Below are 18,244 nucleotides of genomic sequence, written 5' to 3'. Positions count from 1 at the left end.
ATTGGGGGATCTTAAAATTCATTTTGCGCGTGAAAATACGCTGCCATGTTAGGATATAAAAGCGGGTAAATAAGTCGTCGCCGTTAAAACAAAACCATGTAATACGTGGTTTTGTTCAAATTGACATATTTAGATTCTACACCCCAATTTACGTATATAACATTAAAAACATTAATATGTTAATTTATACGATTAATAGGTTGCAATTGGATTTATTTTTTTAAATCGAGAAAACATTTAAACGTATCTTTGATATTCACAACTTATTTCGCGCAAAAGCACGTATCTTGCTTATTTTCAGCTCCTATCTCACTTCATGACGCAAAACCACGTATCTCTAAAAATTCCCCTTTAGCAAAATATTTTCAAATTGAAATCCCCATAAAGAGTCAATATTGAAACGTAATTATTTAACTATAAAATTAACTCACATGTAAAAACCTAACACGCGATTTCACAAGGCCCTGCAAAATTAAAAAATCAATTTTTCTCAAAAAGGCCACCGAAAAGATACGTGGTTTTGTTTTAACGGCGACGAAGTCTGCTATCCCTCACAATGTAAAGGTACTGTCACTCGCAAAAACGTAATTTTGAAATCGGGCAATTTGAGCATTTTCGAAGTAATGAGGGCTAGATATAAGCAATTTTTGCATTTTTTATTAATATTTTAACCGGTTTAAGCCACCGGTTACAACCGGTTTTAAGGATACTGAATTTTTAAATTAAAAAAAAAGCCGGTTTTTTGCAAACCCTGAAAAAATAAACGAAGAATTCGCGAAGGAAAGATAGCGAAAATTTCTCAGCTTCCTCGGTTATACTCGCGATACCTGGTCGAGGTCGACACTGGTCTTGCTTGTCTTAATACGGGACAGATATGAGTTTTTTCGCTGTCAACCGAGGTCAGCTCGGTGTCGACCTTTTCAGTTTTCACAACGCCGTATATCCCTTGGGTTACTGGTACGCCTTGTTCATGCATAATCAACGAGTTTGTGTCAATATACTATATGCTTATCCTAAGGTAAGAAAGGGCCATGAAGCTAAAACGTCGCGTATTAATTCTCAGACGTTTATGAATGGCTGAAGCTTGTTTTCCACTGGCGCGCGCAACGACGCGTTTCTCAGCTTTGAAACGTTCAAACGTTTTTACGCGCGTAAAGAAAATAACATTATGACGCGCGCTAGTGGAAAACAAGCTTTACGCGTCGCGCTCGCGATTTTTTCCGACGAAATGTTACGAGGCATCTCCATCCGCCGTGACTTTGCCCGTATGGTCAATTGGGACTGAAATGAACTTCATATTCTAGAAAAGCCCTTGAAGCTTTAAGTTTATTTAATCCCGTCTGTGTTGATAAACCATTACCGGTATTAAATCTTTAATATTTTTAAAATGTTAAATTTTAAAGGAATATGATACTATGAAATATTAGTTTGGTTTTATACTTTTTAATAATCCATTGGTGACCCTTTGAACCCGCGCCCCGTCAAATTTCCGGAACGTTACGAGATTGTTATAGGCGCGGGAAGCCGAAGTCGGTATTAATAATCGCTATATTTATAGGATTAAATTAGGCGACTTTATAGGGAGACGAGATAAAGACCAGCAAACTTTAATCGTGAAAATAAGCGTAAAACAATCGATTTTTGGAAAGTTTAGTGTCGCGTTGAGCGAGCCCAGAAGAGCCGCTCTCGTTTCCAGCGAGAGAGAGAGACGAAGTTTTGACTCTGCAATTTAATCTTTCGTAACTGAGCGCGATATCGGGGCCTATTCTCATTCGATTAATTCGTAATTTTATGGTTAATTTGATACGGCTTCGAATATCGGGTCCCCATTCTCAAGTAAATAGCCATATATTTTCATTGCCGCCGCCCTCCTGTTTCTGCCTCGTTCGTACACGACCTGGAAAACCTGGAAAAGTCGGGGAATTTGAAAATGATTCCAAAAGGTCAGGGAAAAGTCAGGGAATTTGAAAATGATTCCAAAAGGTCAGGGAAAAGTCGGGGAATTTGAAAATGATTCCAAAAGGTCAGGGAAAAGTCGGGGAATTTGAAAATGATTCCAAAAGGTCAGGGAAAAGTCAGGGAATTTGAAAATGATTCCAAAAGGTCAAGGAATTTGAAAATGATTCCAAAAGGCCAGGGAAAAGTCAGGAAATTTGAAAATGTTTCCAAAAGGTCAAGGAAAAGTCAGGAAATTTGAAAATGATTCCAAAAGGTCGGGGAAAAGTCAGTGAATTTGAAAATGATTCCAAAAGGTCGGGGAAAAGTCAGTGAATTAAAAAATGCTTCCAAAAGGTCGGGGAAAAGGCAGTGAATTAAAAAATGATTCCAAAAGGTCGGGGTATAAAAAAATGATTCCAAAAGATCAGGGAAAAGTCTGAGAATTTGAAAATAGTCCAAAAAAGCAAGGGAATTGTAAGAAAATTTTAAAATGACCGCAAATAAAATCAGTCAAATAAATTTGGAAAGATGTACTAAAAATACACAATAAATATTTTTAAAGATTTTACCTCAAACCATTCGTTTATTCTACGAAAATGGTCGGGGAAAATTTGGCAAATTGGTCAGGGAACTGGAAATGTCAGGGAATTTAATTCCGGGAAATTTTGTACGAACCCTCTAAACGTTTTGATTTTTCTGATTTTGATCCAACCGCGCGGTAATCATTTTAAGGTTCGCATTTGGCTCGAGAGCCGAGGAAGGGCATGAGAGTTCCGCAACCCGTCTAGAGTGAACATTTGCTCATCCTGACGTTTCGGATCGTAATACGTCTTTTTACGTTAGCACCCCCGGACTCCTCCTCTACCCCCTCCCAGAGCCGCGGGATAGTCTTTTTTTCCCCATATTGCTTCGCTCCGATACGTCTCTTCCTCTTCGTGCCAATATTTGCTCTGTCCCCGCTAGGGCTTCCATCTCTCCCGCTTTTTTCCGCAGTGACGGTTTGTTGGCAGAATTCGATATTTGTCTCGTAAATATTCCATGATGAATGTCGATTAGAAAAAGAACCCCTACGCTCCTTCGTAAATAATCTATTACGTTTTCTGACGTCCATTAAATTTCTGTTTCTAATGTTTTCTATTTCTTTTGAATTCCGATTCGCAGGGCCCCCAGATATCCTATAATTCCTATAAAATCCTATATTTTCAAAAATGTCCTATAACATCCTATATTTTTAGCAAAATCCCCCAAAAGTCCTATAAAATCCTATATTTTCAAAAATGTCCTATAACATCCTATATTTTTAGCAAAATCCCCCAAAAGTCCTATAAAATCCTATATTTTCAAAAATGTCCTATAACATCCTATATTTTTGGCAAAATCCCCCAAAAGTCCTATAAAATCCTATATTTTCAAAAATGTCCTATAACATCCTATATTTTTAGCAAAATCCCCCAAAAGTCCTATAAAATCCTATATTTTCAAAAATGTCCTATAACATCCTATATTTTTGGCAAAATCCCCCAAAAGTCCTATAAAATCCTATATTTTCAAAAATGTCCTATAACATCCTATATTTTTAGCAAAATCCCCCAAAAGTCCTATAAAATCCTATATTTTCAAAAATGTCCTATAACATCCTATATTTTTAGCAAAATCCCCCAAAAGTCCTATAAAATCCTATATTTTCAAAAATGTCCTATAACATCCTATATTTTTAGCAAAATCCCCCAAAAGTCCTATAAAATCCTATATTTTTGATATTTTGCCAATTTTAAATCCAACCACTCAGTTAAATTGCTAGATTTAGCTATACCAAGTCATTCTAGATTATACTTTTGTTATTGTTAAAGGCCTAGGTTTTCTTCTGCCTGTCCCCCTTTAAATTAGGCCAACATGTTCAGCGGTTGGCCTACCACCAGGGTATTTGTGCTCCACTAAGTTAATTTAAAGGGGGACAGGCAGAATAAAACCTAGGCCTTTAAATAGTTTCTATTTTTTAAGTGAAAATCAAAGATTTATTTCTCTAAATATAGATTTTGTTTTTAAATGCATTAAGTTAGTAAATTAAATAGCATTTATAGTCCTAGAAAATCCTATAATTTTGTAAAAATAGTCCTATAAAGTCCTATATTTTTTTAAATATAATCCTATTTCTCCTATAAAAAAATTGAAGATTTGAGTGGAGGCCCTGCGATTCGGTATACGCGCTCTGTTGCGGTGGTGGTAATAGCGAAAATCTATATCCCATAATGGACAAATATTTCCCCGACGGTTGTTGAGGGCAAATAACGTGGAAGGCAATGTCCCATTTGTTTTAGAGCGGGAGAAGGCGCGTATACGGGGCGTGTCCGATTCGCTCTCGCCGCGAGAAAACGTAAGGCCGCTTTCTCGCGCGCCAAAAATGGCCGTCGTATCAGACCCTACAGACGCGCTTTGCCGTATAGTTGGGACACGCGGGTGGGGGGTGATGCGGGGGTAACATTTTTATAGGCTTACGTATAAAACGAAAGCTCTCTTTCGATTGGCTGCCGAATAGTATCCCTTTTCCCTATCTAACTCCGTATAAGGTTGAAGTACGCGGCTCTAACTTGATACCATTAACGAAGCTAAGGAGGGGGTTCAGTCCGCGTGATTTTCATCCGGGAGAGGTCTCTGGACCGACTAAGAGGAAAGCGTTCGGAGAGTTTCCCGCCAAAGCCGGTACGCGAGCTTCCATCCGCGGCCGCTGTGGGGAGCCGGCGTCGCGCGCGGGTTTTTGGATCGGGCTAACTTCCTTTCATTGCCGCCAGAAGCATGGCTGTTTACGGGCCCGCGCATCTATCGCCGCTCCGCGATACTCATTTTCGGCATTTCGAGTCGTTAAGCTTAAGATCTTCCTGAATGAAAACGGACCACGAGAAGGCCGCTGCGGCTTTCTGATAACGTCGCTTTGTTTTTACGCCCGCGGAGAATCGCCCGTTTTTCTTTTCTTTTTTATTCATTTTATATCATTTCTTAAAAAAAAATAAAGTAAAGAAACTGAAAAATAAATATTCGCGCGTGTGTCTCGAAACGCGATTAGTGATGAAGAGTAATACCCGAAGGACAATCCAAGATCTACCAACAAAACAAAAAAGATAAGCGTTTAAACAAGCAACTATAAATATTTGAATATATATTATTCGTATATAATAAGTATTTTCGTAAATTCGTCCACTGATATTTCTAAAAAAAAATTGATTAAAAAAGAGGAGAGAATCGGAGAGAAAATTTACAATATTTTAATCGTAAGTTTGGAAAACATTTTTATAAAAAAAAAGAGTTTGGAAGAAGAATATAAAGCGTACTGCGTGAGAAATTAAAGAAAGGAATCCGTTTTATTAAAAAATTGTTTTTTAAAAAAAAATAAATAAAAAACAAACAAACCAAAAGGAAGAAGAGAAAGAAGTGTATTTGTCGGAATCGATTCCGAGGAATGTTGATACGAAAAATTTCTATTTCTATACTCGATTGCTATTTGTAACGCGGAGAAGAAGTCTCTATAACCTCAATTTGCTCCATTTCTCCATTTTGTTTCTCCGATTGGAATATTCGGTAATACTTTGATTTGGTTCCTGCGCGCGGATTAACTCGAGACGCGATGGTGGCGAATACGTCGGCCGAACCGGGCCCGGTTCAGAAACAGGAGTTCGCGGACCCCAACAGCAAAGAAGCCCTCAATGCCAGGATAGACGATGGCACGACCGAGGTAAGCCTTCCATATCCATTTCCCCCGTCACGCTTTTGGACGGGGCTCCTATGGCCAGTAGAAATTTTCCGCGGCGTGACTGGGAGCCCCTCCGTGTGAGAGCGTAGGTGTACGGCTCTCGCACGCGCCGCCCGCTTTTGCCTGGAATCTTTTTATACCGTAAAGGTTTTATTTCGCCCTCGTAAAACGAACCCCACCGTATCCGGGCGGATACGAAAAACTACGCCGACCGTACCTACTCGCCCGAGTTCGCCCTCGCTATCCTTTTAGAGTCGTACTTGATTATGGAAGCCAAATGACAGTCCGGGAAAAGTTACTAGCGTGCGCTGTAAAATGGTCTATACCGCTACGCTGAATTCGTAAGCGCTATTAAAAGGGTAACGTACGATACGCCGGTATCATTAAGCGCCATAGACTGACTTGATTATAAAGCTTTTCCTACAAAGAAAAATCGACTTAAATCAACGATAATTTTTCCGAGGGACTGATCACGATCCGTAATCAGTGTACGAGCCTGTGGCTTTGACTGCACTATTGCTTAGCACTACCAAAATCTGTACTAGCTGTAATCGGTCTACATAATTTAAGGAATTTCAAATCTGTTAAAATATAAAAGTAGAGCTACTCGTGAAAATATAAATATATACTAGCTATAATCGTATAAATAAGTCGCAAGATGACTTCGGCCCATAAATTCTGTAAATTTACCTAAAATACTACTGCTCAATAAATTGAATTTGAATTTAAATTGTTTAAAATAATGAAATGGGTATATGCAAATTTAAATGATAAAATGAAAAAGCGCGAATACTGAATATTTCCGTCTGGCCAACTGGAGAGGGATATTAATTAGCTCGTTTGTCGTGGTAGCGCGAACCGGGAATGCTAACTGCGCAGCTACGACGCTAAGCTTTGGCCGTCCGTATAAAGAATTTCTGACTCTCTAGAAAGACTCGCGAAAGTACGCTCCTATTTGCCATTTCTATTTTAAATTCAGCGGCAGGAGAGAGAGAGAGAGAGAAAAGAGGTTTTGGCGAAAGGGAGCGAAGCGGAAGAAGAAGAACTTGTCGAGAGGAATCGGAGCGAGTGGGGAGCGGAAAGACCCTTTGAAGAGCGGCCCCCGTAAGCGGTTTACTCTCGCGCCAGTTTAAGGGCAATTTCGCCGCGTCAAGAGTCAACTACGCGTCCCACCACTAAATTCTTAATCTTTCCGTCTGCTATATTTTCATTTAAACCTCTATATTTATGATGTCTGCCGCGCGCTTTTCTACGTCTTTTACGACCGAGAAATCTTCAGTATTTTAATCTTACAAAACTTTATGTCAAATACAGGGTGTTTCAAAAGGTTATGCAAAAATTTGCATGGTTGACGTCGTGTGACGTAGAACCGTTAGCTCCGTATAACAGGGTTTTCAGTTTTTTCACAATCAAATTCCCTGACTTTTCCCGGTTTTCCCTGACCATCTCTGGAGATTTTCCCTGACTTATTTTGTGCCAAGATTTTGTATTTTATAACCTATATTTTAGTAAAAGTTTCCTATTTTTCAACCTAAATCAAATTCTATGACATTTCCCTGATTTTTAGACTAATATTTAAAATTCCCTGACTTTTCCCTGATATTTATACCCTTATTCAAATTCCCTGACTTTTCCAGGAATTCCAGGTTTTCCAGGTACCGTGGCAACCCTGTATAAGAGTCGCTAGATGGCTTGGGTCTTAAAACAAATATATACAGGGTGTTTCAAAAGATTATGCAAAAATTTAAAGGAGTTGTAGGGGGTGAGTTGAGAAGAATGCCTGTTTTTCCCCCCATTTTCCTACGATGAGTTAAAAGAGCGCCAGAGAGCTTCAAAGTGTGGCCTACTAGCCCCTGGAAGTAGGCTGCAACAAGTGCAAAACGAAGCACCCCCTAAAACTCCTTCACATTTTTTAATAACCTTTTGAAACACCCTGTATTTTTTATACTAGGGTAATACGCCGTATGTGTTTTCCCACTTTTCCACTGTTTTCTACCTCTACATTTAGTACGGCGTCCAATACGCAAATTCAACTACCCCTTTTTACGCGTATCCACATGGGTATACAAATATTTTCATCGCGATCCAAAGTATAGTGGCCGCTAGATTTTAGAAGGGTTGTCTTCTCAAACTTACACTCAAGTACGACGGGGTAGTTTTCCACCGGGCGGGTGTATAAAATGTTCGTTTTCTTGAGGTGGTTTATTTTCGCTTGTTTCGGGATTTCGGAGTAAGGTAAAAAGAGTAAGGCTAAGACGTCATTTTAAAGCGATTGTGTGGTGGCGAATAGTTTGAGTCGGAGTAAAAACGTTTTTCTAAAATGGCTGCCTGTGGCCTTTTTAGAGGATAAATTCTGGCTAGCAGACGACCAAATCTGATTTACTCCTTTACACCTCATTTTCAGAAGGAGTAAAAAGAGTAGCCCTAATACTCCGGAACAAGCGAATAGTTTATGGGGTGGAGTAATTCGCATCCCCGGAACAGGTGAATAAAACGTTTTAGGGTTAAATGAGTACACTTTTAGACTTTTAGTCCGAGAACCGGCGAAATGAAACCACCTATTAAATGTATGGGGATGCTAGCAGGACCGTGCAGAGGGGTCAGGGGTCATAATGCCCAGGGCCCGGAATGATGGTTTTTTAGGGGCCCATCGGTGTGCCCTTTACCGGCAACCCTCCCCCGTTGTAAATTTCACTTACAAGGAGACATCCCGAAGTGTAACCCACCGATTTTGTTCAAACTCGGGGGATTGGTAGACCTTCATGCATCATGAAAAATTCTAAAGGGAATTTATTCAATGGGCAACCGTTTTGCCATGGCAACGAAAAATGTTTTTGACAACACAAAATATTAAATTTTCCCATTGAAAATAACATGGGATTTTGACCTCAAATTGATCAAGTTGATCAATTTTGATGTTTTTTTTGTCAATTTTTATCTATTTTTGGTATTTTCCAAATTTTGAAATTTGTTCAAATTTTTCACAGGGGGGTTCCTAGGAATCGGTCAGAATCCCATGTTATTTTCAATGGGAAAATTTCTATTTGTTGTTGTCAAAAACATTTTTCGTTGCCATGGCAAAACGGTTGCCCATTGAATAAATTCCCTTTAGGATTTTTCAAGTTACACGTAGGTCTACCAATCCCCCGAGTTTGAACCAAATCGGTGGGTTACACTTCGGGATGTCTCCTTGTTAGAAGAGCGCGCGACACCATAATGATGAAATGGATGCTAATAATCAACTTCTACGCGAGACCCTTGAAATTATTCTTCCTTTCATTTTTAACCATTATAACTGAATTAAATAAAAAAGGTGGAGAGCCCAGTACAAAAATGGATTCGTTCTTTCGAGTAAAACCATCCTTTCAGTTTTTCGTTCATTTTCCAGCCCATTTTAGATAACTCTTAGCGACCATAGTTTCGGAGCGAATCGCGTAGACTCACCTTTTCCAATCGAAGCGTTAAATTTCAATTAATGACATAAAGGGGAAATGTTTCTCTCCGGGGAAATGGCCACTTTCGGCGATACGGTATTATCAGCTGGAAGTCCGCTCGAAGGCGGGGACTGACGGTGAAGTCGGCGCTTCTTTCAAGCCCCTTTTGTAGATTCGCGGGATCTCAACCTATTTAGCGGCTCTCGACACTGCTCTCGGGGTCGAACAATGGATCCGAGAAGTCGCCCGGAATTATCTTTATATTTTCCAATTTCACTTTCCACGTTTCTAGAGTCGTGCCGAGAGTGGCTGCCTTTCCCTTTTGTTCCAATTGCCGACGCTAATCGGGTTAATTGACATCCTACTTTTTTCATTATTTCCCCCCAATTTTGTTCGTAAACCTTTAAATTATTCACCGAGTCGGAACATTTTTGCGAACCTGTAACGGTACCAGGGCCCCCACTCAAATCTTCAATTTTTTTATAGGAAAAATAGGATTATATTTCTAAAAATATAGGACTTTAAAGGACTATTTTTACAAAATTAAAGGATTTTATAGGAATATATATATGCTATTTTATTTACTAACTTTATGCATTTAAAAATAAATCTATATTTAGATAAATAAATCTTTGATTTTCACTTAAAAAATAGAAACAATTTAACTATTTTATCACAAAAATATACTAGTAGCTAACCACGTTTACAATAACAAAAGTATAGACTAGAATGACTTGGTATTGGAATTTATCTTATAGCTAAATCTAGCAATTTCACTGCGTGGTTGGATTTGAAATGGGCAAAATGTCAAAATTATAGGATTTTATAGGACTTTTGGGGTTTTTTGCTAAAAATATAGGATGTTATAGGACATTTGTGAAAATATAGGATTTTATAGGAATTATAGGACCTCTGAGGGCCCTGCGGTACATATTTCTCCTTTTCCCACGATACGGTTATTCCATTTATATGAAGACTGCTGGCGGCCTTCAGGGTCGGAATTTCCATATAGCGATATCGACTGGTATCCGGCGCCGCTCTAGGTAGCTTAGAGACGCTAAAACCCCTTATTTACGTAAGCACCGAGTTGGAAGAGCGAATCCACTTTCCGCACCCTGTAATATAAAGGGTCCGTCCCCACCCCCGCGTTTAATTCCATTATCCCGTTAACCGGTATATGCTAAATAGACGTAATTTGCATAGTTAAAACTATCGCTCTTAATTATAGAGCGTGGAACAGGTCCCTGGTTAATGAGGCGAACATCTGCCTCTTCCATTACGTCCGCAATATTTTAAGCGGCTCATTTTTTTGAAGGGGTTAAAGAACCAAACTAGTAATATTCATTAGTTTTGAAAAAAACCCGGCTTGTATCAACAACGTTCAGACTGCACGGGCTTATTTATATGCTAAAATATACAAACTTGGAAAGAAATAACTTTAGCGAATTTATCTGAGTTTATTCCGGGGGCCTTTATATACCTAATTTGCATATTTTTAATATAGTTGACGTATATAGTCAGACTAGCGAATAGTGTAAGGGGGATTTTAGAGGTCAAATATTTTTTGCAAGCAAATGTAGTCCGCGTTTTTGACGAATAAGTTTCCGAATCTCAATGACAAGTCTGAGCCCTTATTTGGAAAGAACAAGCCCCTCGAAAAAATCTGAAAGTGCCCCATCGTGCGGATTCGTGCCCCCTTAAAAATATCATAGTGCCCCTAGAAAAATATCAAAGTAAGTAAGCAAAATCAATAAAAATATCCTATTCACATATCATATTATATTAAGTTAAGCAGGGTTGCCACGGTACCTGGAAAACCTGGAATTCCTGGAAAAGTCAGGGAATTTGAATATGAGTATAAAAATCAGGGAAAAGTCAGGGAATTTGAATATGGGTATAAAAATCAGGGAAACGTCAGGGAATTTGAATATGGGTATAAAAATCAGGGAAAAGTCAGGGAATTTTATTCATTAGTCTAAAAATCAGGGAATTTTAAAAATTAGTCTAAAAATCAGGGAAATGTCAGGGAATTTAATTTCGGTCGCAAATAGGAAAGTTTTTCTAGAATATAAGTTAAGAAATCCGAAATCTTGGCACAAAATAAGTCAGGGAAAATCTCCAGAGATAGTCAGGGAAAACCTTTAAAAGTCAGGGAATTTGTTTGTGAAAAAACTGTAGCAACCCTGTTAAGTCCAACTGTCCAAACTATGTTATTTACTTTCGTAACTATATTCGTATCACTTCCACTATTTGAAATTGAAAGTTGTAACGGATTTTACTCTCCCTTAACTATGACGTTGCCTCGCGGGTTTTCCGTGGTCCAAAACTTTCCCCGCCGGGAAGGAGATTTCACCTAATTTGGCAATACCTTTCGTAGGGATTAAGACCTCCGACCCGAGCGAGGGAAAAGGTAGAATTGACAAAATCGCCGAACTAAAAAGACGCCATGTCTTAAAAAGAGTTATTGTGCGCGTCGGTTGTAAATATATTCTTTTCATTGTATATAATTATTTTGTTTGTGTATATTTTTAATTGTGGCCTGACCAGCCTTTATGTTTTTATTATCATTAATTAAATTACTTCTACAACTATATATTTTATTTCTTTAATGTAACAATTTAAATTTAATCATTAGTATATAACCTTAACCCCTAGACAACAAAACCAATAATTTAACTTCCCTAATAACTTTTAAGTATTATTACACACATGTATTAAAAATTGTTACAAAGTTTTAGCTGTAGCAAGAATGTATTTATTTATATTTAGGGAGAATGTCTATGTCGAGACGGTTTTTAGCCTTTCTCTCAATCCACCCGTTGGTCCCTCCCCCCCCCCCCCCCCCCGTACGCTCCTCCGCTTAAAATAAAACGAATAGTCCCGGTATTTCATTGGCTGCTTAAAATTTACGTCACCTAACGCGATGGAAATCAAACGCCGGTGACGTTTTGTCTTCCCCCCGCGCGAGACGGGGGAAAGGCGTTCAACGTGCCCGGCGATTGTCGCAACATAATCATTCTTCCTAAATATAAATAAATACATTCTTGGCTGTAGCAGAAACAATAATGTAGCACGTAATCAAATAAAAATGTTGATTGAACTACACTAACTAAGGTTTATTTTCCGTAGTGTAGTCTATATGCTATTGTACGGTGTCGTCGTTTATTCAGCTTCACCTGGAAGTATTCTAGCAGACTAGCTGAGTGTTATTTCAATTTATTCCCTCCGTGTAGTGACGTTCTATGGTTCAGAATAATAGAACTTTCTCAATTTGTTCTCAGCTTACACCATTTTAGTTTCGCTATCGGCTCGCGTGATATTAATCCAGTCATTGTAAGTCCCACTATGGATAAATTTGTGGTAAAAGTCCTATAATTCCTATAAAATCCTATATTTTCAAAAATGTCCTATAACATCCTATATTTTTAGCAGAATCCCCCCAAAGTCCTATAAAATCCTATAACTTTGATATTTTGACCATTTCAAATCCAACCACTTACAAGTTGTTAGTTAAATTGCTAGATTTAGCTATAGGATAAATTCCTATACCAAGTCATTCTAGTCTATACTTTGGTTATTGTTAACATATTTTTGGGATAAAATGGTTAAATAGTTTCTATTTTTAAGGGAAACTAAAGATTTATTTCTCTAAATATAGATTGTTTCTAAATGCATAAAGTTAGTAAATTAAATAACATATATAGTCCTATAAAATCCTATAATTTTGATATTTTGCCCATTTCAAATCCAACCAATCAGTTAAATTTCTAGATTTAGCTATAGGATAAATTCCTATACCAAGTCATTCTAGTCTGTACTTTTGTTATTGTTAACATGGTTAGCTACTAGTATATTTTTGTGATAAAATGGTTAAATAGTTTCTATTTTTTACGTGAAAATCAAAGATTTTATTTCTCTAAATATAGATTTTGTTTTTAAATCCATAAAGTTAGTAAATTAAATAGAATATAAATAGTCCTATAAAATGCTATAATTTTGTAAAAATAGTCCTATAAAGTCCTATATTTTTAGAAATATAATCCTATTTTTCCTATAAAAAAATTGAAGATTTGAGTGGGGGCACTGTAAAAGCACAAACAAATTAAGACCAAACTAATCTGATTGGAAATTCAACTTCGATTTACCTTTAAAATAAATTTAATATATACTATTTAAACCGCGTGTTCCAATGTCAAAAGCCAGTGTGGACCTATAAGCTCATTTTAAAGTAGTCATAGCTTCAGAGGTCTTAGGAGATTGATTTTTAAGGGTGATCCCCATAGGTATTTGCCGGGGCCCCTCAACTGAAAAATCCTGACTACGGGCAGTCTGGTCCGGGCTGTTTTAAATGTCGGCCATGTTTATTGGGGACTGCGACTATTTGTCATTGTCGAGGGGGGGGGGGGGGGGGTATTATTATCGTGCCGCTGTGATTCTACCCTTCTCTATCCGCCATCCACGTACAATGTAGCCGATGCCGCCGCTGCGCAGGGGGATTTTTTTAACAAAAATCAATTCAATCTAATTTTTTTATTTAAATCGCATTTTTGTTATTTTATTGATTTTTATACAATTAATAACTCTTGTCCTGTCTGTATAATTAACGGATATTTTATTTTTGTGAGTTAGCTAATCTTGAATTAAATGAAAGCTTATTTGAATTTAATTACTATTTAATATTTTAGTTTGCTCAGATTTTCTATGTATTTTATTTTTTTAAGAAACTATTTTGGTCATTTTTTATTCCTACATTAAAAGAAAATCAGTTGATTTAAATCTTGATTTTAATCATGATTTACATCAGGCAACCCTTCCGCAGCTGTTGTATAAATCTTCTACAATTAGGTGATCGAAAGCATATGGCACGCCCCCGCCGGTAGCCTGTTATAATTTTTTGGAATCGGATAACAAGAAGTTAATAATTTTCCCATTTTAGTGTTTTAGGCGATTTTTGCCTTAAGAGTTACATTTTTTTTTTAATTAAGAGCGACTTGGTTGAATATTATATTTTTATATGGTACCGATCATTTCCGAACTACGTTTTCGGTTGCATTAGGACATTTTAATTTGAAGTGAGATTTCTGGTCAATTCGCGGGAGCCCACAACCCGCGTACGCACTATTGTTATATTTGAATTTCGTGTCAATTGATACAGGCGTCATCTAACTCGTTCGGGTTTCGCTACCTTATTTCCAAAATCAGGTAACTCAAACAATTCGTTTTGTCTAAAAATTAATTTCAATAAACGTTTTCGCGTTTCACTACCTTATTTCCAAAACCAGGTAACTCAAACAATTCGTTTTGTCTAAAAATTAATTTCAATAAACGTTTTCGCGTTTCACTACCTTATTTCCAAAACCAGGTAACTCAAACAATTCGTTTTGTCTAAAAATTAATTTAATTTAAAGTGTTCGCGTTTCAATACCTTATTTCCAAAACCAGGTAATTTGTAAAATTCATTTTCGATAAAATTCCTCTACCGGTTTATTAAGTTGATTAAAATTTGTTGATATTTAAATTTAATATTTAAAATATAGTTATAACATTGGGGGGATTGTGTGCACTTAAATGTCCGTGACATCTTGTTTAATCTACGTCAGACTTGACATTCGCGACAATAGGTACACTATCTTATCTATTTTCCTTCAACAAAGCCATTATTTTTTGTCCACTTTTTGATCATTTCTGTATACCCCAGTGATGGACGTAATCTTTTATCTTTATAAATGCATTCGTATACTTTAAGTATATACTAAACAAACCCCGATCTCTAAGCCTTGACAATATTAATAATCCATTTTGGATAGCAATGTCTGTGTCTAGACTTAGAGACACGGAATAAATCAAAGCGACTCCGACCGTTTGTTGATCCATCGAGATTGTTTTCCCTTCATTAGATTTGCTATTCACCTCGCCTGACCCTAACTCGTATAACATGTGGCCATTATAGACCGGCGTATCTTTTATCGCTTTTGCCTTTTGATCAGTATTTTTTTTCCTTTTCTATATTTTGCTTGGCCAGAATACATTTTCCTCGATAGAATATTGATGACATTTTAGTTCGGATTTTCTTATTTTATTTAAGATATTAGCTTCGGTCCTATAAATGAGCTTATTGAACTTTTGGATTCCGTTCGGCCCTTCTATAAATGGAACATTGATCGTGACGAAAAATCTCTCGGAAAGAATATTTGATGTATTGGAAAATAGGCGCCTCGCTATTTTACGACTATTTCGATCCGCGTACTATCATTTTCTCTCGCTCTTAATACTCTGACTAATCGATATATCCAATGTGTAACGTATTCGTTTATTCGTACGACAAGAAGGCGATTCGAAAGTCCATTTGATAATGTACAGTCCCGATCAAAAGTTTTGGCCGTTTTCTCTTGGAAGCCGTTTTGTTTCTATTTTATGTAGAGAAGCGACTGGTTGCTTTTTGGAAAGAATACCTTCACGAAAATAATATGTAGGTGGAAATAAGGCGTTAGCACCATTTGTGTAAAGCCGGAAATAGAAAAACCCATCCAAAATGACTTCACGATAAAATTAATAACAAGCTAGTTCGACGCGTGATCACACTCAGAAACCACAACAAAATCACTTTAAAATCAAAATAAGGTTAATTTTCATGTTTTTCGTCGTCACTATTTCTTCGATAACTAAAGCGGTGCAAGGTCGGTGCGCATAGAAACGCGTATTAGTTTGGCGATTGGTTACCCTGGGGTCTGGCTATTGAGTTAGCCCCCCCCAGTTGGTTTTAGACGAAACTTTTGAACTAAAGCGGTGCAAGCTTTTATTTCGGTGGTGCAAGGTCGGTGCATTTGATTTTAATCACAAAAATCAGTATTGGTCAGATCTGGGGGGCCAGCACTTAAATTGCCCCCCCCCCCAGTTTTGTTTTCCTTCTGCCCTCTGGTGCAAACCTTTTTTGATGGTGCAAGGTGGTGACCAATTTTGGTGATATTGGGGGGCCAACTTACGTGACCCATAATTTTCACTGCGTATTATTTTTCAATGCGCATTATTTTTCACTGCGCATTATTTTTCACTGCGTACTATTTTTCACTGCGTACTATTTTTCACTGCGTACTATTTTTCACTGCGTACTATTTTTCACTGCGTACTATTTTTCCCGGCGTATAATTTTTCAATGCGTATAATTTTTCAATGCGTATAATTTTTCAATGCGTATTATTTTTCAATGCGCATTATTTTTCAATGCGCATTATTTTTCAATGCGCATTATTTTTCACTGCGCATTATTTTTCACTGCGCATTATTTTTCACTGCGCATTATTTTTCACTGCGCATTATTTTTCACTGCGCATTATTTTTCACTGCGTACTATTTTTCACTGCGTATAATTTTTTACGGCGTATATTTTTTCAATGCGTATTATTTTTCAATGCGTATTATTTTTCACTGCGTACTATTTCCAAAAAGCCCCCAGTCGTTTCTCTACATAAAATGTAAACCAAATGACTGCCAAAAGAAAACGGCCAGAAATTTTAGATCGGGACTGTACGTTTAGCGGCATCGCGTATAGGGCGGGTAACATTGGAACGGATGTTCCGGTCGGTAGGTGGAGTTAAAGGATCCGTTAAGATCCGCGCATCCTTTCCATAAATTATTGAACGAAGGCGTTTTCGACGCGCGTCTTTTTCCTTGACAAAAGAATGAGGACGAAAAAATTGAAAGTGAAGGTGCAATTGTGTGTAGCTTTTTATCTTTGTACTTCGCAACACGCGTTTAGTTGTTGAATAAGGAAGGGGAACCCCCCTCCCCCCCCCCTACGCGTCTCTATGGTTTTGATGGAAAAAAAGTTTCTTTTGTTTTTGGCCTAGATTAGGCTCCTAAGCTTATTATCCGCGCTTTAATAAGCCTCGCACGTGAGTCTGACCTTTTACGCTACGCGGTTTCCCCACCTTATTTTGTTTATATTCAGTTTTTAATCACCAAGCTTAATAATAAGGCGGCCCCGGAGCGGGAATTATAGCTCGCAAGATATTTTTATGAATATTATATGTTTGGGAGCTTTCGTTCGTGAAAGATAATAATATTGCTACATCACTCAATGACAGTCTCATGATCTCAGAACGCTATGAAATTGGTAGAGGAGAGCGCTCAGAACGCTCTTCTAATGTAGTTTAAATTAGAAGTGAATAACCGAAACTGATACGAGGGTATTAATCAGCTAAGCTAATACTAGTGTTCGGAATTGTTTATTCATTATCCACAAATTTTTCGATTTATTTAAAAAACGTTGGTCAAAAGAATATCATTTTAACTTATTTAATTATGTTTTTTACGCAACCAAGCATTTATTTGAATAAAAGTGGTATTTATTTAAATAATTGTTTGTTTTATTTAAATAATAGGCTTATTCACATTCGATTATTTAAACATTTTACAATTTTTATTCAACTATTGGTTATTTAAATATAGCCGAGCTTATTTTATTCATGGATAAAAATTAATCGACTGCCGACCTCTAGCTAATACTAGGGATGCACCGATATGGGGCCGATATTAATAAAGTTATCTATCGCGGCAGATTTTCGTCTCGATTTGGCTGACGGTTTTTTTTGACGTCACTATTTTAACTTAACAAACAACAACGTGAGAGGGGAGTGCGCGCAAAGGGGATTTTTTATCTCTTAGGCGGGGCCAAAGCCGTCAGAGGGATCTTACCATACGCGATACGGCAGGATTAGCATTCCTAGTAGAGGTATGGATTCCTACAGTAGTGTATATGTTAAAATAATTGTAAAAGACGGTTCGGTATACTGTCATAACATTTTATTCAAATTTTTAATGAAAAAAGGTTTGCAAGAGCATATCCGAATATGTTTCTTTTCATTTTACGTGATACGTATTTTCTATCACAAATCGAACATCGTTGTTTTTCTTTTGTTTACAGTTGAAACCCCTGTCAAAAAACAGGCATGATCTAGCTTCTGAAGTCTGGCGTACGGAATCTGTACCATTGCGCCGAATCCCATTCGACCGAACCCCATTCGACCGAACCGAATCCCATTAGGATTCGGTCTAATGGGATTGTCCCATTAGGCCGAAAAACCCGCACTTCTCCGGGTTTAGGATTCGGGTTTATCCGTTTCAGCAT

At 37.5% G+C, this 18,244-nt stretch overlaps 1 protein-coding gene across 9 annotated transcripts in view; it reads left to right on the top strand.

Moving 5' to 3' along the window:
• Positions 1–18,244, top strand: part of LOC149935473 (synaptosomal-associated protein 25-like) — a 142,610-nt gene that overhangs the window by 78,422 nt on the left and 45,944 nt on the right. For 2 of the 9 annotated variants that reach the window (XM_090180522.1, XM_090180521.1), the window contains exon 1: positions 4,638–5,665. The exons of 3 other annotated variants lie outside the window; for them this stretch is intronic. In XM_090180522.1, coding sequence (XP_090036648.1) covers positions 5,558–5,665 — 108 coding nt within the window. In that variant the 5' untranslated portion in view covers positions 4,638–5,557. Of the gene's footprint in view, positions 1–4,637; positions 5,666–18,244 lie in introns of those variants that run through there. 4 more of the 9 variants (XM_090180520.1, XM_090180517.1, XM_090180518.1 and 1 more) reach the window with 2 other exon arrangements.

This window comes from Leiobunum rupestre, chromosome 7, assembly GCF_980474605.1.
Source record: "Leiobunum rupestre chromosome 7, qqLeiRupe1.1.hap1, whole genome shotgun sequence".
NCBI classification, from domain to species: domain Eukaryota; kingdom Metazoa; phylum Arthropoda; class Arachnida; order Opiliones; family Sclerosomatidae; genus Leiobunum; species Leiobunum rupestre.
Note: the sequence above shows the minus strand (reverse complement) of the source record. Positions and strands in the feature narration are given on the sequence as shown.